At 32.8% G+C, this 26202-nt stretch overlaps 2 protein-coding genes across 2 annotated transcripts; both read left to right on the top strand.

Annotated features, from left to right (window-relative positions):
• Window positions 1–527: 527 nt before the first annotated feature.
• LOC139482017 (uncharacterized) lies at window positions 528–8443 on the top strand. The gene is made up of 6 exons (XM_071265653.1): window positions 528–626; window positions 1685–1717; window positions 2606–2641; window positions 5774–5931; window positions 7595–7708; window positions 8329–8443. The coding sequence occupies exons 4-6, from the start codon at window positions 5791–5793 to the stop codon at window positions 8416–8418; spliced, it is 345 nt and encodes a 114-aa protein (XP_071121754.1). The 5' UTR covers window positions 528–626; window positions 1685–1717; window positions 2606–2641; window positions 5774–5790; the 3' UTR covers window positions 8419–8443.
• A 2299-nt stretch (window positions 8444–10742) lies between these two features.
• Window positions 10743–21599, top strand: LOC139482016 (basic phospholipase A2 1-like). Its single transcript, XM_071265652.1, has 6 exons — window positions 10743–10860; window positions 13372–13394; window positions 13779–13827; window positions 16862–17012; window positions 19480–19598; window positions 21134–21599. The coding sequence occupies exons 2-6, from the start codon at window positions 13380–13382 to the stop codon at window positions 21256–21258; spliced, it is 459 nt and encodes a 152-aa protein (XP_071121753.1). The 5' UTR covers window positions 10743–10860; window positions 13372–13379; the 3' UTR covers window positions 21259–21599.
• Window positions 21600–26202: the final 4603 nt, after the last annotated feature.

The following is a 26202-nucleotide window of genomic DNA, read 5'->3' as shown; positions in this document are numbered from 1 at the left end:
CAATATTATTCGCAGTAAGCAATACGGTAAATTAATTCACTAAGATGAATTTGTTATGATCTGTGACGCCAATATTCTGTAATGTCATAAGGGCATTCACAAAGTTTATGAAAATCTCAATTTTACCATAGAATACACTATGGATTAAAGGCTTTCGTTGACTTAAATCGTCAAATATGTATATGAAACACTAAGAGGAAAGTCAAGTTAAAATATCATATTATGGTAGAGCAATGAAAACACGTTACGATTTTTGTTAGCCTGATGCTTACAACTGCACATAAATAGTCTGAAAGGTTTCTGTCTAGATTAAACTGCTATCTCAAAATTTTACTGTGCAATAAATAAAAGGCTTGTTTTATATATTATCAAATTAAAAAAATAGACAACGTAATTGAGTATGAAATAATAATACACACACAAACAAATGTAGACAGTAGATCAAACATAATTTTAAACTAGATATAATACAACTTCTGTTATTTTAAATTCAACTTACAATTTGCTTACATTTGATTTAGATTGTAGTTATAATCCTTGCCACGGACATGGTGACTGTTATAATGGAGTGGGAGGACACATTTGCCAATGTCACTCAGGGTTTTCCGGTACCAATTGTCAAACAGGTAACACGAAATATTCACTGTCATTCCGATAAGCAAGTTCGGATCTATGCTGTTTTTGCTTGCAATGCATGCAATAGGGGATTTTCAATTCAATAGGTAGATAATGAGCTAAAACTGAGATTGCTGAGTGCCTGCCGTGTCGTACACTGTTACATTAGTATGATATCAAGTATTATGACCAGTTTATTACATCCACTGGGTCGATGCCACTGCTGGTGGAGTTTTTATTCCCCGAGGGTATCACCAGCTCAGTAGTTAGCACTTCTGTGTTGACATGAATTATCATTGATATGGTCATAATTAAAAATTAACTGTTTACAAAAGTTTGAATTTTTGAAATACTAAGGCTTTTCTACCTCAGGAATAGATTACCTTAGCTGTATTTGGCAAAAGTTTTAGGACTTTTTGGTCCTCAATGCTCTTCAACATCGTACTTTATTTGGCCTTTTTAACCTTTTTTTATTCGAGCGTCACTGATGAGTCTTTTGTAGACGAAACGCGCGTCTGGCGCAAATACAAAATTTTAATCCTGGTATCTATGATGAGTTTATTTATGCACTGTTAAACGACATTCTTAAAACTGTCACGATCTGAATAATATATTCAACTATAGATTGACGCTTTATGTACATGTACGTAGTCTTTTAGAAGGAAACAATAAATTTAAAAAAACACCCAAAAGCACGTTTAAGCAATAATCTTTTGATATCGTATAAATAATGTAATAAACCATGTTGCAAACAATTTGGAATCTGTTTTTGGAAGCAAAAAAAAAAGCCCACAGGAATAATTCACTGATTCCTGTAAAATCTTGTTATCTTTATGCATTAACATAATTAAAGTGTTTGAATTGGAAAAGAGAATTTACAATGTATATTTCTTGTTTATGAAAATGTTTGACTGTTTGATTTTTTTCATTAAAATGACGAAAGAATCTTATAGAAGAAACGAAATACACATGACGTTTTAATTATTAAAACAAACTAGACACAATTCCTTTAGATTTTATTTTGATGTTGGCATTAACCATTCATATACTATAGTTTCCCATTTAACAGCTGCAACAAAACAGCCAATCGTTGGAACAGGTCGTAAGTATGCCCAAATTAAGTCCTTGATTTAAAACAGTTATGTAGCTTTTTTTAAAGATTGCTAACGCCTTATTAACCCTAAGGATATGTTTAAATCCCCCAATCAACAAGGTAAATAACATGTATTAAATTCCATATAAATTCATTGGCGTTGAACAAAAATCAAAATAACCGGAGTTACACATGAAAAACCATTCTGTACAGGCATTTACAAGCTCTACTTGTCTGTAAATATGACCTTTATGTGTAACGAAATCATCATCTGCATTAAAACACTACTTTATATTAAAATATGCAATGTTTGTGCTTATCATAAGGATATGACGCCTTGTTGCTATTTTAAAAGGACACAACGCTCTATACTTGTAGTTTTATTTTAATACATTTAAAATCTGAAATATATGGGGGGACGATATACGATAACATTGGTTTGATGTATTTCATATTGACAATTTTACACAGAAAATTGTCTGATATTTAAGACTCGGGTTTTACAAATAGTCACTATAAACATGCAAACGCATAAACATCAATATCAAACATCATGAACATTGACGTCAAAGCTGTAAATCGTCCAAAAATAAGTGTTGTATGCATTTAACATTTGTTAAAAGACATTTTAAAAAGGCGCGTACCGAAAAATATGTTTTAGATACAAATAGATGGTAAGTTGGAATGTAACATATCAAATGGTAAACGGTATTGAATTTAAATAATGTGATTTTTCCATTCAAATTGTTCATATTGCTATTATTGTGTTTGCACTAACAATACATGCTACTTTTCCGATTTGTTCTCATTCTTCTGCAATTCATTTATTTGTCATAACTGTATGGTGTTGTCCAAACATGGAACCAAATGATTGAAAACTGTTGTATACAATTTCAGCAATTTTGCCTTTTAAATCTCAACCAACAACCAAAGGTAAGATACATCATTTTTGTATATATCTTATTTTTTTATTTCTATATCCTTCATGATTTAATTCTGAATGTTAAAATCATCGGAGGCTTATATGTAATATGTGTAAGATGTCGTTTTTCAATAACAAGTCTATGTTGATCTAACAACATTAGAATTTGGAGTGCAAAGTTATGAAAAGCGAACAATGGTATATTCTTCTAAATAGGCAAAAGTCATTATTTAACCGCAAATTAATCTAGTTAGTATTCGAATAGAATAATTTGTAGATTTTATACCAGTATTGTTAAACTATCGGATTTCAAATTTGTTTATGCGGCATAGTATCACGTCGGTGTCCACCACTATAACTTTATTTTCTTATCAAATCTTCAAATCTCCATTTTAGTGGTCTTATTTTTCGAACCTTATGATTCTTGTCAATGTTATCTCATACATCTTGTACATGTATTCTCTATCATGGTTCTTGTGTTAATTTTTGCAACCATTTTGTATTTCAATCTATATATTTGTGGACTGAGGCTACATTTCTTTAATGTAATGATTGATTGTTTGATTCGCGCTGGCGCATCTCTCAGCATTATTTTGTGGCGGGCAGTTTTTATTGGTTAATGAAGCCTAAATAAGCGGAGAGAACCGCAAACCTTTGGTAGGAAACGGAAAGTCCTTGTTAATTAAGATTCGGGTCGAACCAGCCACGTACCGGATTCTAACTCACAACCTCAGTGTTGACATACTAATGATACAGTAGTTCGACTACAATATTATTTGGTCATCGAGGCCCCTCTTTGTAAAGTATGATGCATGTTTTGAAGTTGGATAATATAGGTTAGGTTTTGAATAATAGAAAATATAGATCCCGAGTTATCAATGATTTAAAAAGGATAATGCGCAACTGTTTCTTTACTCTTTAATTTTTGACCGCATCAACCAAAACTGACCATCTTTGCACTTTATTTTGTAAATCTATATAGCCCTACAAATGAAAGCAATGTTGGAATACAATAACTACAAAAACTTGTCCGCATAAATTCAGAGTGCCAGCATGTCCTCTTTTTTATTCAACATACTGTCTCACAACAAATTTTCAGTAGTTGTGATACCTCAGGCTGACTTCTATAACAAAATTATTTGACCGTATCAACCAAAACTGACCATATTTGCACTTCATTTTATAAATCTATATAGCGGCATAGTAAATCAGCAATATTTTTATGTCAGGATTAAATGCATAATACAAATGCAAGAAATATTGGAACGAAATAACTACAAAAATGTGTCCACATAGATTTAAAGTGCCAGCATGTCCTCTTTTTTTCAATATATTGATACGTAATAAATTTTCAGTAGTTTTGAAACCTCACGATGACTCCTATAACGAGAAAATGTGACTGCATCAACCTAAACTGACCATATTTGCACTTTATTATGTAAATCCATATAACCGCATGGCAATTCGGCAATATTTTTTATGTCAGGATGGACTGTATAATTCAAATGAAAGCAATATTGGAATAATTGAATGAAAAATCTTTTCCGCCTGAATTTAGAGTGTCAGCATTTCATCTCTATATTCATAATATTGAACCGCCGCTAAAGTTATTACATTTATGTAGTTCAAGATGGTATGTATAACATAAAAGAAAACTACATGTTTTCGCCGCATTATCCAAGTACCAACACTGACATGTTTGAATTCATTTAAAAACAAAAATATATGAGGTTCTCTTCTGGGAATAGTATACTGTTGATATATAATGTCGGTTGATTGATTTTGTTTGTAGCTAAACTTCAAGTGTCAACTATTTCATTCATGTGCACAACTAGTAATCGGAGTATATATTTCGGACGTCCCATATATCATTTATAATCGGCAAATACACACTCTGACGAAATTGACGAGATTGTTTATATTTATACAACACCTTTTGAATCCGGACACTGTGCAATTATCGTTAGAATATTTTGTCGAAAACAGAATCGTAAATCCAATGCAAACAAGGTGAATTACGATGAAATATCCATGTTATGCATTAAGTAAAATTTATGAAGAGACTGTAAAAAATGGGGAACGAAGCAACGTCGACAATGATGTTGAAATCCCATGATATAAGGATATTGTTCCGATGCGTTGGATCACCTTTCTATCCGCCTTCTAACTAAAAAAACAAATTCCATTTATTGTATGAAAGCTGTATGTGATTTTATAGCTATTGTTTAATGTATGATATAAGAATCTATGACATGAGAAAAAGATTTTTTTTATACAATAGAACACATGACACAACATAGAAAACTAAAGAATAAACAACACGAACCCCACCAAAAACTAGGGGTGATCAATGCGATTATTGTTTACATATTTTAAATTCAAGTCTGATATGAAAAGTCTTAAACACGGTCATCTGTAATAAGCAGACCTGTCATCAGATGTGGTCAATAGCAGACTTGTCCACAGGTCTGGTAAGAAGCAAACCTGTCCACATGTCTGGTCAGGAGCAGACCTGTCCACAGGTCTGGTCTGGGGCAAACCTGTCCTCAGAACTGGTCAAAAGCAGACTTGTCCACAAGTCTAGTCTGGAGCAGACCTGTCAATAGGTCAATAGGTCTGCAGCAGTCCTAGAAAAGCAGACCGTAGGTTTGGTCTGCCAACAACGAAGTTAACTTGCTGGTCTGTTTAAAATTTCTCCAGTTAACTTAGAAAGCATTCAACAAGTCTGCTCCAAGTTAACTTTTGTACAGGTTAGATACCGCAGCCATCTGTAGGTTGAAAATCGAAATGTTCAATTTAAAACGACAAAATAATTATTTACGATTAATAAAAAAATGTAAGCGATATACTAGATACTTGAGCATAATTTCAAATGTTCATGTTAATTTTAATCATGTCAATATATATAAATAGTTTCATTATATTTCAGTTAAAAAAACTGACAACAACGCCAAACAGAACTAACGAAAAGCACATGTTAAACTCATGACTTGTTGCAGATAAGTGTCCCTTGTTGTAGAAAACTAATAAAAATAAAACTGAACTGTCAAGTGTCAAGTGTAGATCGACTTGTACATTTACAAATTTGTAATATTATCGATATGTAAACCTATGTCAATCACGCGAATAAATATATATTTCAGATCATGTCTGTGATAAAATGGGACTACTTATGGATTTAGCTGCAGGCAAAACTGTGACAATGCAAAACGCAAACGCATGTGGTGGTAAATCGTCTGATGCGGTAATCCTCAAACATTGCCAAGCTCCAGTATTTTCAAAATGGAAAAAAGGATTACAGGTTTTTATTTTGATCTCTTCCTCGTGCATGTGGCTTGTCATTTCGTGATATGAAATGTATATTATTTCAACTCTTGTCCTTTAAAACGTGAATGACTGAAACCATAAATGTATTTGTTTTAACATAACACATTAACATTAAATAATTCTTAAAGGGATTTACATTTTGTAGGTCTTTGTTTTTGATATTTTAAGTTTTTCGACATATTTGAACATCGGTAAACATAGCGAAGTACTGTCGCTTAAGTTTACCAATGCTACTTTGTAAACTGACTACAGCTTACGCAACATTCCGATGTCAAAAACAAACCAAACGGTAAATGCTTATAGTCTTTAAAATTAATAAGTATGGTTAATATCTTTGAATAGCAATATCAACTTTACCCTGATATGATTATTAAGAAAGGGGAGAACGATACGAGAGGGACATTCAAACTCAAAAATCGAAAACAAACTGAAAAATCGAAAATAAAATAAACATCAACGAGCGTAATGCAAATTACTGATAAAAACACATACTCATATGTTGTAACTTAGATGAGTTTATGACCATCTGCAAGTTCTGCTTTCATTAAAATCTTTTGTGGTGTAATTTACAGTGAAAAGGCATTTTCAAATATCGTCCCATGTAAACACAGAAAATTAATCTTAAATTGTTTGGAAACGTTATAATAGATATCAAAGGTACCAGGCTTATAATTTGATACGCCAGACGCGCGTTTCGTCTTCATAAGACTCATCAGTGACGCTCAGATCAAAATAGTTAGAAAGCCAAACACGTATAAAGTTGAAGAGTATTGAGGAATCAAAATTCCAAAAAGTTGTGCCAAATACGACTAAGGTAATCGATGCTAGGGATAAGAAAATCCTTAGTATTTCGAATAAGTTAAACTTTTTCAAACAGTTAATATATAGAAATGACCATATACTTGATATTCATGTCAACGCCGAAGTGCTACATTGTATAAGTAACATCTAAATATCGACGCAAAGGGAAACTAGGAATATGCTTTTGGCTTCATTTAAAACTAGTATAGAATATGACAAAAAACTATTAAAATATAGCTTTTAAAATATTAAGGTCAACATTCCGATACCAACTCTGCTAGTTGACAGATACATCCGGAAGATTACCGAAATGTTTCGATGTAATTGTATTTCTGAGGAATACATGTTCACGCCTTTTTAATGAATACGACATTTTTGTTTGCATTCGTACATACATGTTTCCTGTCAATCACCTTGATTCTATATATCTGTAAGAAACTGTCATTGACAATCAAAGGATGCATTATATTATACTCCTTACATTACTAGCAACTGTTTGCAATAGTTAATTTTAACCTCAGTAAATTGTATTCATGTCTTAATTGTTTACCCTATACTTATCAGTGAGAAACTAACTATTTGACCCACCATTTTAAACTGAAGCTTTCTTTCTTAAATGTGATCGTTATATATGTACTATGTAGATTCTATTTTGTTTCAACTGAACTATTAAAAGACGTAAAACAGTCTTACTAGTAAAGATATCATCGCAAGATATTGATTTGCTAATATCATTATTAAAGGCAAGCGAGACATGGTGTATATGTTTAATTTTTATTTTATTTTTTCCATAAAATGTATTATCGTATGTACCTTAATTTATAATACAACTAAAGGTGAACAGTCATTGCAGTCAATTGAAACATGATATACCCATTGCTGAATGGACAGGTCATGGATTCAGTGATATCATTGGTATTTTAGTATCCTGCCAAAATGATGTCATTGAGGTACGTGTTTTACTACCCACTACATATGGTTTTTAATACTTCACTTCATATACTTTCATTAGGTATTAATTTTACATTTTATACATTTTAGTGAATTATCCAAACATGTTAAATGTGTTCGGTGACGCAGCATTATTGCAATTGACACACCAACATACTGGAAGTATTTAGAAAAAAGTTTGTTTGCTTGTGCCTTCTTTATTGTTCTCAGTATCATATTTTTTCCATCCGTTTTCATACGCAAAGAAAACAAATGGTCACAAGCATTTCATAAAATACATAATGCGATTGGATTGCATAATTCTTAAGTATATTTACTATTATAGAACTTTACATGCTTTTTTTTTTAATTCAACACCTTACATATTTTGATTTGACAAACCTTTGATTTCGAAATCACCCGACGAAGGATTTTACAGAATAACATTGGTATCGTTTGTTAATGTCTTTATTGTTAGGTCGTCTGTTCGTTTCTTTTCTTGGAATATAATTTGATCTTTTTTAAACCTCAATTACATTTAAAATACATGTATATGTGTATCTACTATTCTTTTTTAGTTACATATTATGCTTTTGCTATATTTGATTTTTTTTTGATACATATGCATTTATTATTGCAGATGATGTCTCAGTCATGTTCTCGTAACATGATGGTTCACAATGTAACAGCTCCCGCATCTGGTTTAATGTACACCGTTGATTGGATGTAAATAAATGTGATGATAACTGAAATAATGGCTTTGTTTTTACTAAGATGCACATATGTAATTGATATGAAAAGTTTTGTACTACGAATCAACATTCCTTTTTTTCTATCAATTTGTGGTGACATGAGTTATCGTTGATATTTATGTGATATTGTCATAATTATAAATTAACTGTTTAATAATGGTTTTGTTTTCTGATATGTATTGGATCTGAAAAGTTTCATTCCGCCAATATTAGGCTGCTTAAATTTAACAAAAATGTCTTCCAAATCAGATGATGTTCAGTCAAGATGTGTTCTTCGAATCGAATAACCATTAGAAACGAACTTTCCACTTTATATTTGTTAGGACAATACATGTAGTCGGAATTTTTGTTTCCTTTAATATTAGTAAATGTACTAACTTTGCTGTCAATATTTCATCTTCTCTATCAAATAGGTGTTATGCAGAAAATATAGAATATGACAACCCTATCTATTGCATGTCATTTGTTTGAAAGCTTATGTCAAATTATCTTATTTAAAGAGAGAAAAGGGTGTCGCAGCATTTAACAAGTAGGGTGTTTTTGAAAAACGACATAGTTTAATGCAGTAAAAAGGATAATGGTGACAATATTATATGTTGACGTTATATACAAGGACGAAGAGATGCAATGCGTATAGTTTACAAATAAACGAGAAGCATCGAGTTTAATTGGCCAAACATATCAATTAAATTGAACTGAATATACAAGGAGCATTACAGAAACAACATAGAAAATTCAAAAAGAAGTTTACAATGTACAAAGATATTATTCAAAATTCATACGAACGATCTATGTGTTTGGGGATTATCGATGGATGATACGTAAAATGTATTCATACGAACAATCTATTTGTTTGGTTGTTATCTTTTGATGATAAGTTAAGTGCATTGACTTATGTTTGATTTATTTAAAAAGTGTACATCGTCTCGATGTATACAGTTCTACACATTATTACATTACTTCTCCTGGTTGTGCAAATCCTATATCATAAACATTTGCTATAATTGCATTGTGACAAATCTCCATCATTTATTTGACAGAAGAATAAGATAACCAATAATGAAGGAATATAAATATGGAAACATAATTTATATATTTTTTTATGTGTTATTGCGACCAAGTTGATTACAAATTAACGAGTAAAGGTGTCTTCGTAGAGGTCCGCGTTTATCGCATGCAAATGCTGTGATACATAAAACAAATTATTATATACGTATCCGTCCGATCCGTGCATACAAGGTCAGACTAAAAACCAATAATGACAGACAGAGTCGAGTAAATGAGGTTTATTTGTATTATTGATTTATTGAAAAAAAAAAATGAAAGTGGTTCAGTTGAAAAAAATGTAGTTGGCATTTAGATTTAAGCATTCAATTTAAGGTATCAGATGGTAAACCTGTCACATTTCTAAGTCTTCTGGCGGATTTAAAAGTCATTGTAATTACCCAAAATGATAAAAAAACTGTCTCCCTGACCAGGTTAGGATCACCCAAGAAAATGAAAATTTCAAAGAATGCTCAAAAAACAAGTTTAATATATGTACAAATTCATAATGAAGAAATATTTATATCAGTTCATATGACAACGCTTATATTCAGGAATAAACAGTTTAAATTTTGCATACAATGAAATCAAAAGACATGTTTGTTTACAATATATCAGATGTAAATATTGTTTGTCCTTTCTATACGATCAATTTGTCCATTAATCTTGAAATAAAAGTGCAATTATTTTATTGTTCAATGGACATGATTGAGTCAAAAGTCGGTAATATGAAAATAGTAATAGTACAAAAAGAAAAAAATTGATACAATAAATACATGCGGGGTACATGTAGACCCCGGTACGGTTTAATAATAATGTTGCACCTTTAATCTACAACCAGAACTCCTACTTAAGACATTTAATTTGCATTTCATTTAAATAAACAAAAATAATAAAACGAGAGAACGTACTTTAACAGAATGTCCAAAATAAAGAACATCACTCGTCTACCTTAAGTAGATCAAAACTTTAAATTTATCGAAAATATCATGTAATTATATACTGTAAATTTAATGGATGATGATTTAATGTGTATTTACAGTTGTTAATTCTATTTAATAAGACTTTACGTATTGCATTTTTCATCTTAATTAGAAACAGTTATGAATATTACCCCTTTGTTTAGTGATACGTGAAGATGCACCTACACATATCCTGTTTATTTCATAAGAAATTTGTATTTTGATTGCACTGTTATTTCTTTTCGTTTCATAAAATATATTAAAAACATAATAACCTTGATATATATAGAAGTGGTGTGACATTTTATAAAGCGAACGCAGATGCACGTAATCATTTAAAAACTAAAAAATAACCAACTCGCTCAGATCGTAACCATAAACCATTGCAGCAAGTAGTGTCCTCTCACATAATAGGTAGGTGTAAATTATTAAAGAATATTCTATTGAGTTTGATTAATTTTAATTTAAAAAAATGGAGAAAATAAATTGTATTCCTATCTTTTTTTTTCAGCTGTATTATAACACTATAACTAAACAGGAACAGCCTTGGTTGTCTCGTTGCTCATTCCTCCTGCGGGATGACATGAGTTCGAAACATGGCTGCATCGAACTAAATGCTTTTAAATTGGAAAGTTCTCTCAGATTTTGGCAACAATATATAGCACAACGATTTTTTTTTTTTTTTTTTTTTTATCGATTACGCGAAGTCTTTCGGAATAAAACCTTTTCAGCGATCTTATTATATGGTAGCGTGCTTACATGGAGTGCAAACCGGCGGCCAATTTTAAGAAGCCAATCTAGAATAATCAAGCCAGCAGCCAATATTTATGATAAATTTTATATCTAAAATCCAAAATTAGTATTAAACTCAAAGTTCAAAAGATATATAAATGCTAGCTAACTTTAAAGCACCTCCTTTGACAGCTAAATTTGACATGTATGATTTACTTAAGCTGATATCCTGTTTTAAATACTAATGATACCAGCAGCCACTTTTTTTCTAACAGAAACTTTTTTTCGGGGGCCGCTATGTATTTGATATAAGCAAAATATTATGTTTTCTGCTCTCTCTCTTTGTCTATTAAATAAGGAGCTACAGAAGCAATGTAAGAATAAAAAATAAGATAATATAATTATAAATTACATATTATAAATACTGAATTTGTGAACGTTGAGATGAATTGTGTTATTGATATATTTGAAATTGACCTGAATAAGAAAGATAAAGTGCGCGACGGACGATATATACCTTTCCATACATTCGGTATCCTCAAATATCCCGTATATTTTCCGTTAAAACTATTTTAAATGTCTATTTCTCTACACATCACATTAAAAAATGTGCATATACAATTGTACATACATTTGTATATATGTTGTTTGAACTGTTTATGCTGTGTACAAGTTCTTTCAAAGAGGATCGATCTTTCGAGGATAATTTTGTGAAAATTTATATGAAATGCAACATTACAAATTAAATAATGTAAATTTAAAGTTTTCTTTGTCAATTGTGTCCGTACCCATAACATATAGTCGACTAAGACACTAGTACTCCGTTGTAAACATAAAGGTTCATTCTTGGACCCAGGCGATCAAATGAGTAAAAGATATGACAATGGCTTTCAATCTAGCCTCCATAAGGAATTTCCGACGAGTACCTAAAGAATGTGTGATTGACATAAACAAAAAAATGTTGCAACTTTGAATCCATGTAGTGTCCTGACGGACCCGAATTCCAAGACTATACTAAGTGCACAATTGCCTTGGTCAATACCTGAATTGAGCTAGAGCTGGTCAGAACTTTGAAGTTGGATATTTCCGAGAAGTACTAAAAGAGTGTTTGGTTGACATGAAAAATACCTAAGCTGAACCTTCGAACATATGTTGTATCCATATGGGCCCTGATCTTTGGACGATACTTAATTGGAAATCCTAGGAAGATACTTGGGTGGACAATGGCCTCGGTCAATACCTTTAAAACGAGATAGGTTTACATGGTTTGGTTCAGAATTTTGATGTAGTGAGTTTCCTAGGAGTACCGAAAGAGCATATGGTTGCGATTAAAAACAAATACATAAAGAAGCAAAGGGTCGTAATCAGTATAGTCAGATGAAACAAGTAATGATATGTGATTGAACGATTTTGAAAGTGTTCTGTAAATTTGTGGTAAATGTGGACTTGGATCCAGAGACAAGTTTATCGACAAAGGGATGGTTATACTACGGGTAACAAAGTATACTATATATACGTGTTCTGCCCTCTGGCGTATACAATTTTATAAAGACTACATATAAAAATAGTGTGGACTTTAAACGGTGCTTACCCAAAAATGTCAATAAAATTAGTATGGGTAGTCATGACAATTTAGAATAGGTAGGAAGGAAGGAAACATATCTATATGATTGGTAAGGAGGGGGAGGTAGCGGAGGTATGAATTTCCGTACAATATATATTTCTTTAATAACTTCGTATTAGTATGCGACCATAAGTTTTAGAAGTCAAAATCTATCCAAAAAATGTTCGTGCATAATAATCTCAAAGTCTATAGACATTAAAGCTATAAACTGTGTTCTTTTTTTGTGTGTTTTTTTGTGTGTTTTTTTGTGTGTTTTTTTGTTTGTTAGTAAACAATATTTATAAGTTACGTGCTGTTGTTATGGATAAAGAGACATGTGAAGTATACATTCCAGGGACAGAAATCCGATAATACAAATGGTTTAAAGACAACACAGGGTAATATAAAATCTTAACAATATATGTCAATACACATGATACAAATCGGGAGTAAATTCAACAATCAAATATCTGCAATCATCACCAAATTTTCTATTAAATGAAGAAGAAAAAAAATATGACGCAACAGAAATACGCGTCGAGTTTAAACAAATTACTAAATTGTTGAAGTTCATTTCTCTTCTTTTTCAGTCTGAAACATGGTTCTCCTGCGTGTAAGTACAAAATACACCTAACACTTTATTATTTTTTTACATTATTGAATTAAAAAACCTTTTATTACCAATGCATTTTGTAAATCAAACCAGTTTATGTGGCATTTCCTTTGCCGCTTCTTTAATTCAATAACCGCGGTAATTTCATAATTAGTTTCAATGCGCAACATAGATTCCTGTAAGGGAGGGTAGCGAGACTTGAATCCTTTCTAATTCGGTCCTTTGTCGTGTATTTTCTCTCGCATTTTGTACTAAACATAAATAGTAAATTATTTGAATAGTAACATTTCGTTCAGGACGTACATTTGTAACACTGCATTTCAATCTGTGTATACTTTATGTTCTTATGAATAATTTGCAATTTTGTAATACTTTGTATTCTAGTATGTTGCTGCATGTGTACTGTGCATGATTGTGACTTCAAGTCCTGTAGGTAAGCTCATTGTGTGCATAATTGTGACTTCAAATTCAGAGGTAAGCTTATTGTGTCTAATTGTGACTTCAAGTCCAGCCGGTAAGCTCATTGTTCATAATTGTGACTTCAAATTCCAGCAGGTAAGATTATTGTGCATGGTTGTGACTTCAAGTCCAGCAAGTTGGCTTCTTGTGCATGATTGAGAACTTAAGTCCAGCAGTAAAGATTCTTGTGCATGATTGTGACTTCAGGTCCAGCAGGTAAGCTTCTTGTGCATAATCGTGACTTCAAGTCCAGCAGGTAAGCACATTGGGGATAATTGTGACTTCATGCCCAGCAGGTAAGCTTATTTTGCATAATTGTGACTTCAAGTCCAGCAAATAAGTTTCTTTTGCATCAATGTGACTTCGAGTCCATCAAGTAAGCTTCTTGTGCATGACTGTGACTTCAAGTTCAACAGGTAAGCTTATTGTGTATAGTTGTGACTTCAAGTCCAGCAGGTAAGCTCATTGTGCATCATTGTGACTATAAGTCCAGCAGGTAAGCTTATTGTGCATAATTGTGACTTCAAGTTCAGTATATAAGCTTCTTGTGCATGATTGTGACTTAACCTTTTAAGGTCCAGCAGGTAAGTTTGTTGTGCTTGATTTTGACTTCAGGTCCAGCAGGTAAGCTTCTTGTACATGATTGTGACTCCAAGTTCAGCAGGTAAGCATTTTGTACATGATTGTGACTTCAGGGCCAGCAGGTACACTTTATGTGCATGATTGTGACTTCATGTTCAGTATGTACGTTTATTATGCCATTTGTGACTTCATGTCTAGCAGGTAAGCATTTTGTGCACGACTGTGACTTCAAGTCTAGCAGGTAAGCTTTTTTCTGCATGATTTGGATTTTAAGCCCAGCATGTAAACTTATTGTGTCTCATTTTGACTTCAAGTCCAGCAGGTAGACTTCTTGTGCATTAATATGACTGCAAGTCCAGCACGTAAGCTTCTTGCACTTAATATTTTATGACTAAAACTGAATGCATTTACTCATTAAAAGTTAGAATACATGTATATATGATATCTATATCACTAACGGAAAGCTTAATACTAAAATTTATGATAAAAGAGATGATTTTTCATTTCCTATCGTTAATTATCCATTTTTGATGGCGACGTTCCATTGTCACCATCTTATGGTGTTTATATATCTCAACTGGTACGATGCGCTCGTGTATGTAACAATGTTTTAGATTTTAACGAGAGTAATTTATGTATTACTGAAAAATTATTACACCAGGGTTTTCGATATCACAAACTAGTCAAAACATTTATTAAATTTTATCATCGGTATAAGGACATCATTCGTAAATATAGCTCAACATGCAGACTTCTTATACGTTCAGGTATTTCACATCCAATTTTTTATGAAAATATTCTTTATAAAGCACAAAAATGTCCGTATTCACCTCAGAAACTAACAAAACCTTTAAATAGACTTATTAAGAAGGGATATAGTTACGATACTGTTGTCACGTCACTAAAGATTGCTTATTTTGGCGTTAATATTGATTCACTTATAGGGTCTTTGCATCAGAACTAAACACATTTATTAAAAAAAACAGTTGTTGGCATGACACGGGTTATGTTCTTCTCATATATGTTATGATGGTATAATACTAAGCCACTAACGGGGAAGGAGTGTGCCTGGTATTCATATGATGAAATCATAATCTTTCAATCAGTTTAATTGAAGTCTGGAGCTGGCATGTCAGTTAACTGCTAGTAGTCTATTGTTATTTATGAATTATTGTCATTTTGTTTATTTTCATTGGTTACATCTTCTGACATCAGACTCGGACTTCTCTTGAATTGAATTTAAAATGTGCGTATTGTTATGCATTTACTTTTCTACATTGGCTAGAGGTATAGGGGGAGGGTTGATATCTCATAAACATGTTTAACCCCGCCGCATTTTTTGCGCCTTTCCCAAGTCAGGAGCCTCTGGCCTGTGTTAGTCTTGTAGTTTTTTTAATTTTAGTTTCTTGTGAACAATTCGGAAATTAGTATGGCGTTCATTATCACTGAACTAGTATATATTTGTTTAGGGGCCAGCTGAAGGACGCCTCCGGGTGCGGGAATGTCTCGCTACATTGAAGACCTGTTAGTGACCTTCTGCTGTTGTTTTTTATATGGTCGGGTTGTTGTCTCTTTGAAACATTCCCCATTTCCATTCTCAATTTTATTAAAACAAGGAATGAGCTGTCAAATAAACAGCAAGCTGGGTTTTCTGTAATTTGAAAGGCGCTATCAGGCTTTTTGACCTGCCCCATTTTTTGACTATTTTTCGATCGATCAACGACCATAACTCCTGAACAGCAAAAACAAAAAACGTCAATATCAAAGTGGACCACCATTTTGCCATCAGTAACCATGGTAACGGCATATTGAAATTTAAGGAGCATTGGCTGATTTGTTTCATCAGCAGTTGCAAAGTGTTTGTCTCAAGATAATTTAGGTCAAAGTCAGAAAATAATCAACTTTTGTTTTAGGATTAAAAGCTTGGGAAAGGCGAGGCTTACCGAACTCTTTTATAGTTTCGTACCGAATACTAAGATGATAATATTTTCTGACATTGACAGAAAATAGTTTATCCTGCATCCAAAAAATAACTAAGACTTATAGCGATGAAAATGTTAACAAGAATATAAAACTTATTTATCATCCCTAAACGAACCAAAAATGGTGTAGACAAGTGACGTGAAACGAAATATTTTTTTGTTACTATATTTGGTAGACTAAAAAACAGGAAGCGCCCAAGCTGCAGTATAAAATCAAACAAGACTTTGTTTTAATTGTCCAAAATTGTTGACCAAAACTGTTTAATCAATGATAATTCAATTTTCAATTATAATTTGCTACTAACTCCGTTAAAAAATAAAATTAAATTCAACAAATCGCGTGATGATTTAAGAACACAAAAAATGTCCAAAGCTCTTATGATTTCGAAACGGCGAATTGAATTGCATGTTTAAACATTGTGTCAATATATTACTTTATTTCAGAAAGACGGGGTACTATCACTAAGAAGGCTTGGTGGAATTTTTCGTACCAGATGATGGACATTTTTGGATTGGATATATCAACTAACCTTCTTGACTATGGCTGTTTTTGTGGATTATATGGTGAAGGTACACCAATTGACAATATTGACAGGTTAGTAGAACAATAACAAATTTAAAATAAAACCTGCGCATTCAAGATATCCAAATATGTTACACATTGTTTGTATAATGTCATATTCATCTTCAACACTGGGGTTTAAATCTCCAGCTCTGGAATACCACGTGTTTTAAAAGTATGGTCACCGGGTCTGGAGTTTTCTTATCAAGCGGTAAAATAATGCTATGCGGGATTTCTAAGTACGCATCCACAACAAATCTGAATACGAAATAATAAGTTATAGTTATTGTCCAATCAAGTCGGTATATATCATTTAATCTGCATGGCTCGGATGACCTTAATTAATCCGAACGACGTAGGAGTTCGGATTAAAGGGTCATTCCGAGCCGTTCAGATCAAATTATATATACCGATTTGATTGGCTAATAACTGTTTTAACACATGACGTCATCAATTTACGTGAACATTCTGGAAATATGCGGACAAAATATCGCAATCCATGGCTCCTAGGAAAGTTCCTTGTAGGGCAATGAGGTGGATATACGCTTTCATGTAGTTAAAGGTTGGTACGTATTAAATGATTAACTTTTTTTATATTTGACTTTTTCCTAAATTGTTACATTATTTGGAGAATTACAATTTAATGGTAGATTGGTTTTTATACGCCCGTTAATGGACGTATTAGGGTATACCGTTCAGTGTACGTCCGTCCGTCTGTCCGTCCGTCCGTCTGTCCGTCTGTTCGTCTGTCCGTCCGTCGTCAACATGTCGGACATTAACTCAAAAATGCTTTAACCAATTTGCATAAACTTTAGTCAATTGTTTATATCTATTGACGTGAGTTCCCTTTCATTTTTTATAAATTTTAGATTACATGTTTCATTAAAAAAAAGGGGATTTTCCAGTTTTCGGACAATAACTCAAAATGCTTTCACCAATTTGCAAGAAATTTTGGTGAATTGTTTATATCTATTGTCATGACCTCTTTTTTGTTTTGTTTTTATGAATTTTAGATATTACTTTTCTGAGTTACGGGATTGTATTCAATAAAACGGGGTGATTTCCAGTTTTCGGACAATAACTCAAAAATGCTTTCAGCTGGTCTCATGAAACTTTGGTAAATAGTTTATATCTATTGACGTACACATGTAAGCTCCCTTTATATTTTTATAAATTTTAGATGTAACTTTTCCGAGTTATGGGGTTTCATTCATTAAAAAAGGCGGGATTTTCCAGTTTTTGGACTTTCATTCATTAAAAAAGGGGGGATTTTCCAGTTTTCGGACAATAATTCAAAAGTGCTTTCAGCAGTTCTCATGAAACTTTGGTGAATTGTTTATATCTATTGCAGTAAGTTCCCTTTTTGTTTTTTTTTAATTTCTGATATGACATTGAGAAGTTATTGAATTTTATTCCTTGAACAGGCGACGGGCGTATCATGCGCTCATGGCGCAGCTGTTTATTTTTATCGTTTCTGTTTAATTTATTGACAATTTTTATATAAATTAATTGACATATTTTGTAGACACCTATCTTTTTTTGAAACTATACCATATGTTGCCCTCTAGTTGTCATTAGTTTGTTTTTGTCGTTTGATTGCTGTCTTATTGACGTATAACCTACATCTCCTACAGTTTTAGTTCCATTTGCTGTAATTTTAAATCGGTGTATAAAAAATCATAACTAAAAGGGTTATTGGGTATAGATTAGTTGCCTTTCTTTCCCTCAATAATATGCTTAGAGGAAAATGAACCGAGGGATGGATGTACCTTAAGTTAATTTGAAATTTTAAGTAAACAGAAAAAAATGTTTAATTTTTTAATCTTTGACTTCCCCCTCCCCCTCCATTTTTTTGTTGTACTGTATTAATTTTTGAAGACAAGTTGTATCTAAACAATTGATCAGCAGCCCCCCCCCCCCCTCTCCCCCTTCATTTTGGGTACGAAATATAACTTTGTTACCCTATGACATAGCTATTTTGATATCTGGCACACGCCCATTATATCATAACTATATATCTTACTGCCATGGTAAGACCTTTCCAGTGCACCATACACTTTTGTTATGGGTGGCATATCTCACAGGTTGTTTAAATATCTGTACAATAATTTTTGTTCAAATTTTCACTCGTAAACCATATATATTCTTAATTTAGATAACTGTCACTGTTCTTTTCTACTGCAACATTGATTGCTTGTCCCAGCCAATTATAATGAATTGCTATAAACATGGGAAACCATTTAGATCCCCATCCATTTAAAATATACATTTCTATTTGCCAAGACAGTATACACATCCAGTACTCGAATGTGTTTGATGTGCGTGTTCTTCACTGGAGTGACTTACATACATGCTATATGTATACATATGAAAGTTGAGACATATATTAGTCGACTAACCCAGTTCAAACTAAGTTTATTTTTTTGGTTTTTCTAAATTATGTGAACTGAAGATCTAAATATAACTTATCTGTTAAAGTACTGTGTTTTTTTACTTACAGTTGTTGTCAAGTACATGATAATTGCTATGGTAATGTTGTAGCTGAAGGAAAATGCTGGTGGCATCCTAAAAATAATGGCTATGATTACATTATTTCTGACAACATAGTGGAATGTACAGGTATAATCAATGTGATGAATTACATGTTCTATTTTTAATGATAATTATAGAGAATTCTGAAGAAAAACTGCGTTGAATATTCAAGTCACTAACGTATAAGGTCAATGGTGTGTTTTTAATCAGATGTCAGTTCTTTTCCCTTGCGACCCATTTTGTTTAGGTTAGCTGCAACGTATGTACAGACGCCTCTGACGTCATCACGCACGTGTCACATGACAACCACATGTTTTTCCACATGACCATCTATAGATAGATTCACTGCAATCCCGATTGTGACATGGAGATGACGGTCAAAATCTTGTTTACCCTTCCGTGACGTGACCGCCATTGTTGTTTTACGAATACTTATGGCAGAGTACTGTATCTGGTCATTTTTTTTTTATCGTAAAACGGTTGATATTCTATAGAAAGTTTTGACCATCAAAATGGTTGCCTTCCGAGCGTGTTTTATAGGCCCGCTTCGAAGTAGAAAGTTGTTATATGTCCTATTAGAATCGAAATAATTCTATCATGCCATACTCTATTCTTATTTTAACATGCGAAGACATTAGATTTGTCAACAATTTATACATCACTATACGCTCGGTATAAAGATATTAACAAATATAATGCCTACCCACGTTAAAATGAGCATGTTGTGATGTTACACTACTGTTTCAGGTAAAGGTGAAGGTAAGCGCCTGTTAAAACGTTTAAACCCGCTGCATTTGTATGCACCTGTCCTAATTCAGGAGCCTGTTGTTCAGTGGTTGTCGTTTGTTGGTGTGGTTCATAAGTGTTTCTCGTTTTTTTTTATATAGATAAGACTGTTTGAAGTGATTTTCACTAGTGATTTTGGGGCCCTTAATAGCTTGCTGTTCGTTCGTCTCATTGACACTCATACCACATCTCCTTATTCATATATAGAGCATGGCATGATAGAATCGTTTCTTATCTATTCATTAATTTCTTGTTTACTGAGTATTTGTGTATTACTGAGTATTTGTGTATGTAAACACATAATAAAATTGCCGTCGCATTTGCTCTGAAATCAAAACAAATAAAAACCATGCATCATGTGTTGCTTGCTTGAATGATTGATTTTTTACTGCTTACCGCCCAGTAACAAATATCACAAATAATCGGTACAATGTTAAATCGACATACTGGTTGATTGATTGTTGGTGTTTACCGCCACTTCCGGTAATAATGGCTGTCAGTTTTTATTGGTGGAGGAAGTCGGAGTGCCCTGAGAAAATCACCGACCTTTGAAAACTAACAATCCTTATCTAGGCTTGTGATAAAGTAGTTGAGCTACTTAAACTACCCAGTCACGGTGTAGGTCCACTTATGTCCATAACTGTAAAGCAATACATATTCTAAATTAGTAATCAATGTAAGTACATGTATCGATAAATAAAATATTCAGTGATCTTATTACAGTTTTAAATTGATTACTTTTTAAGCATATAAATTCCACTTGAAATCGTTGAAAATTTGTGATCACTGGGCGGTTTTTTTTCTTCTCTAGCTTTGCTTTTTATTTTTTATTTCAGACGAGGTTGGTTCCTGTGATTGGGATGTTTGTATGTGTGACAAGCTATATATAGATTGTCTCCATGACCACATTGAGGAGTATAACGATGACAACTATAATGTAAATGTAGCAGAAAGGTGCTAAGAAAGAACAAAGAAATTACATGTCTTTTTTTAATTTGTTACCATATTGTTAGCACATTTTTTTTTTACTAAATTGTAAATCGACTACTCATTAACTTTTACCGAGCTTTGTGAAAATAACGTTAACGTCACACCATTGGTTGAATTTCAATTGTTTAGGAAGTTTATAACCAATCACGATGTTTTGGGGCACTTTTTGAAAGTATAACCACAAAATGAATATTTTTTAAAATCTTTTTAACTTGTATGGTTTATCTCCTAATCAATATCACCAGACGATTATCAACACTATAATTAGTTATCAAATGGTGTTTAGATCCTAAACACAATCCTAAACACATCTTTTTTAAATACACTTTTTTATTGATGTTTAAGCATGTCTCATTTCTCAACATATTTAGGTTGCATTAGTGTTTATGATTGTTTTAAGGTTCGTATTTAGATTAGGAAGTATTGTTTTAGTCATGAACATTTAAATTCTAAAACACTTAACCATGTTAACAGTGTTTAAAATCAAGATAATTATGTTTACGTTTTATGTGTTTAGATATTAAATGTAATCCTACATACATGTATGTTAAGAACTAAACATGTAATACAAGTTTCACAGTTTATTTTTAAAGAACGATTTTTACAGTTTGTATGTAACGTGACGGTACCCAAATTGCACCTATTTTGACAGTTTTTTCACCTACGTTTTTTTATGATCAAGAAAAAAATGTCCATACTGTATTTATTGTGTAGCCCTGTCCTTCTTTATTGTATAGGTACACCAATTTAATTTTGAATCCATATTGAGTCATAAAAAAATGGGTTTGAATCAACCTCCAAACTATCCATGATTCTGTAATGAGGAATACACAAATTGCATCCATGCTTAAATTCACATCGTCAAAAGTCTAATAACCGAGCTTTTGTTTAATTTCTTCATATATTTTGAACAATTGGATATAAGTCCATGTTTACTCTTCATATTTTACGAAATGGATACTTATAATATATTGTATTTGCTAATTTTAAAAAGATGACGTTTTGATGACGTCGCATGGTGACGTTTTCGTACATTTTGCTTTTTCAGTAAACAGTCCATCTGTTGATAAATACTGTAAACGTTTTATATATATTTAGATATGTTTACCTATGTTGAAAGACGTACATAGTATCTAATCATAAAAATACAAATTGTTTAGTCTCTAGGAAATCTTTGAATCCTAGAGATTGCTATTTTTTCTAAATAGGTGCAATTAGGGTACTCGGTGCAATTTGGGTACCCTTACGTTATATACATGTATATAATTTCTATCTAGACGTTTTATATATTATATAATTCTTATATATGTGTTCTTTAACATTGACGTTGAGGACACTTTTGAAGAAAGCCTGTATTTTTCATTATTTTTTTTAATTCTTGTATCGGAGAAAAACTTTTGTTGAAATCAATAAATGTGCATCTCAGTTTGTTTGTTTTGCTCATGAGGGTATTAAAAGCCACCTTGGTTTCATCATAACAGTTAGTTTGAATCGGCGAAAGAAGCCGAAGTATTCGTAAACAATACTGTCCTTTTTGTTTTCAAAATTGACGAAGTTTCAACATGAAGTTTAAAAAATGATCCTGTATGTTTTTGAAAAAATAATTGTGTTTGTCCCACGGAGATGAATGGTCGGTACCTAAAGAAATTCGTTCTATTGATTTATAGAACTTTGAGAGTTCTAAAGATGTCACGATTATTCGGACTAAAAGCTGCGTAACAATAGGCAAAAACTGGATTTTCAAACTGATTGATTGATTGCTTAACGTGCAGTGGCAAATATTTCATGCATGTTCAGGACGAGAAAAACATTCACAATAAATACAATAGGTAGTTCCAGTAAAAGAGGACGTTCGAGATGAAGATCGGGGTAATTTGGACTGCCATCGGAAAAATGAGAGTATATTGGATAGGGACAAAAGTTTTGCCTTGCAACAGGTCACCTACGGACCCTTTAAGAGTTTTTGCAAAGTTTATTAACGGGCAGAGATCCTGACCCTCCGTACTTGAGGCATCGGATTACATGTTCACATAAATGGTCGGACGTGGCTGAATACTAGTACATCCCGCACGGTCAAATTGAAGCCCCACTTTGGCAAAGATATTACGGCCGGTTCGAAGAAGATCCAATTGACCATATTTCTAATCCACAGTCACAGCTGGGGTGATTTGGAAATGAATTGTCAGGACTGGTACTAACTCTAAAAATAACCTTGTCCAAGATATTATGAAAATTAATATTTTGTACTTTGAAAGAAATAGTTGTGTACAAAATGTTAAATTAATTGTCGCGCAAAATAAATAAGCCGTACTACCAACAGTTGTGTAAAACAAAGAAAAAAATTCCCACTAAAAATCATATGGTAAAATGGAATTAAATCCTGTGCTGTTTTTAACGGATCAATTTTAGAGTTTTTGTAATATAAATAGGTAAATAACTTAATTCAAATTATTACTATAATTATAATTTTTATTCAATATATGTAACTTCCTTATATATTCACAATAAAATCCACGTTCTTGATATCTAGTTTTATGAACACTAAACCCACACAAGGCCTAAATTGTCTATCGACTGCGTGTATTGAAAACCTGTTTTAAACTACATGTAAACATTGATTTTTATCAATGGGGACGTAATAGAAGTTAGTTTAAGTGTAGAGTACGCTTACATCACACCGAGTTAAGCTCAATGTGAACACGGCCTAAAAGACACACTATAAAATAGGTAAATTCACACCACATTCTATTACGAAAGCTGCCTTATCTAAGTTATCTCCCCTTATGTGGCAAAGTTTTCCAACAAATGAATCAAACAAAAACATTTGTTTTGTAAAATTCAGCCGTAAAGTACGACGAAACTCATAATTTTCTAGTTTAACATGATATGTATTACACATGAATTACATACTACTCTCGAAATTTGCACATTTCTCAAAAGATATATACCAATTGTTATCTGTTACCTCAAAATCCAAGATGAAGGAAGACACCCCAGCTACCTTAAGTGGTTCTCTTTTGTTTTTTACCGACAAGATGTATGTAAACATTTTAGAAAGTTGTTTTGTTCGGTGTAATATAACACATAATAACTGGTTATGACAGTAATAGCAAGTTTGCTGTCCCTTTGATACTAACTATTGCCCTCGACTGTGCCTCAAGAAATAGTTTGCATCTCAGGAATAACAAACTTGCTATTACCCTCATTACCAGTCAATGGGTATATACAATTTTTCATCTATACCATGAGGACTGCTATCCAGTCTTATTATACGAATGTACCTCATTAATCAGGGATAACACTGAGGAAATTCAAACTGTTAGCCTAGACAGAATTATTCGTAAATGATGTTTGTATGTTGAACTCAATTTTACCAAAAGTTTATTATATTTAATAACCCAGCTCAAGGGGCCATGGGCAACTGGGCCCCAGCTAAGTTTTATCTCGGAGTATGTATTTTCTTTATAAAATCATAGCCGAATAAATTTACTATATTTATGGAATCGTTTGAACAAGACTTTTCACCAGTTAATAGTTTCAAAGACTATTAAATCATTAATTTAACCTGTCAATAGTTCTGTAATCACATTTCCTGGACTTTTTCATATTTTTGTTTTCATTAAACAAAAAGACGTCATAGTCCTATCAACAATCATTTGGATGTCTCGGTTTTCTGTATAATGAAACACTTATTCGGCGTTCACACATTGCTAATTATGGCTCCCGTTTGAGACCATACAGCGATAAGACACGTAAAGTGGAAAAGTCGGATTAATATCCTAAATTATCTGGAATGTTCTATCATTGTCTGAACGCAGTCGTATTAGTTCGTTAAAGATTCCTACGGATCGGGAATGGTCCGGAGAGGTCGATAAAGCACCCAGACAATTAGATGATCCCGATTGTCCAAATTTCCACGACCAAACGTGATCAAGAATGATTACGACTTCTACCCGACTGCATACGAACTTAACTCGACGATTCACGACTCCTTGATTACTCCATCACGACACCAACCCGACCACTTATTGAATATTACATATTCGATAATTCCGACTAAATCATGATCTCTACACGATCTTTACTCGACTAACTAGACCAACTCAACTTTACTCGATCTCAGCTTGATCTCGGCCAAACCAGATCCACTTGATCGTATAGGGTTATAGGGATAGTCAGGCATTGGTCGGGTATGTACAGCTTCAGTATAAAAACGTCTTCTTTTTCTTATCACCCGCTGCAGCGGAGGAGGCTAAAAAGTGCTACCCTTGTCCGTACGCAAGTACGTATACGTACGTCCCTACGATTAGTTTCCGTTCTCTTATTTTATTTTGCCTCAACAAAATTTTAAATACCATAAAACACAGATCAAGTGCGAATTTAGGTAGTGTCATTTTACCGTTCTTGACTCTTTATAACGTTATATGCAAGCTGGGGCATTATCTGTGTCCAATGAACACATTCCCCGTTTATCTGGTTAGATTCAGTAGTTCACAGAAGGTCTGAGTAAGATTATACATTGAAAATATCTAAATGGAAATAAAGCATTTGGATTGTATGACAAGGTGGTTAGAGCTCAAATAGACAGGTGTTTGGAGAGAGCGTAGAATAATAAACAGGGGTAGACAGCAAATGGTGCCGATAAATCTAGGTGATGTATTGGCTGACACGGCGACCACTGTGTAATGGTAATAACAAAAATCAAAAGTATGAGAGACTTACAGGAGCTGAACAAAGAGGACCCCAATGGTTACAAAACTTCCAGAAAGAAAAGTAGGACGCTGATTGTTATGGGAGTTTTACTGCTCTTTTCTTCAAAATGAGATTTGTCGCTGGATTAGTAATGATGTAAGATAGCAATATACATAAATTTTACCATCCCCTTTTCCTTGCTTTCTTACAAATTAAGCCTACT

Source organism: Mytilus edulis, chromosome 7 (genome assembly GCF_963676685.1).
Source record: "Mytilus edulis chromosome 7, xbMytEdul2.2, whole genome shotgun sequence".
NCBI lineage: Eukaryota > Metazoa > Mollusca > Bivalvia > Mytilida > Mytilidae > Mytilus > Mytilus edulis.
The sequence above is the reverse complement of the archived record's forward strand: the minus strand, read 5'-3'. Positions and strand labels throughout refer to the sequence as shown.

Coding starts and splice junctions, on each gene's coding strand:
- LOC139482017 (XM_071265653.1), top strand. CDS start 5,791: ATGGGACTACTTATGGATTTAGCTGCAGGCAAAACTGTGACAATGCAA. Junction 5,932..7,594: donor AATGGAAAAAAGGATTACAG/GTTTTTATTTTG, acceptor ATACAACTAAAG/GTGAACAGTCATTGCAGTCA. Junction 7,709..8,328: donor GCCAAAATGATGTCATTGAG/GTACGTGTTTTA, acceptor TTATTATTGCAG/ATGATGTCTCAGTCATGTTC.
- LOC139482016 (XM_071265652.1), top strand. Junction 17,013..19,479: donor CCAATTGACAATATTGACAG/GTTAGTAGAACA, acceptor TTTTACTTACAG/TTGTTGTCAAGTACATGATA. Junction 19,599..21,133: donor CAACATAGTGGAATGTACAG/GTATAATCAATG, acceptor TTTTTATTTCAG/ACGAGGTTGGTTCCTGTGAT.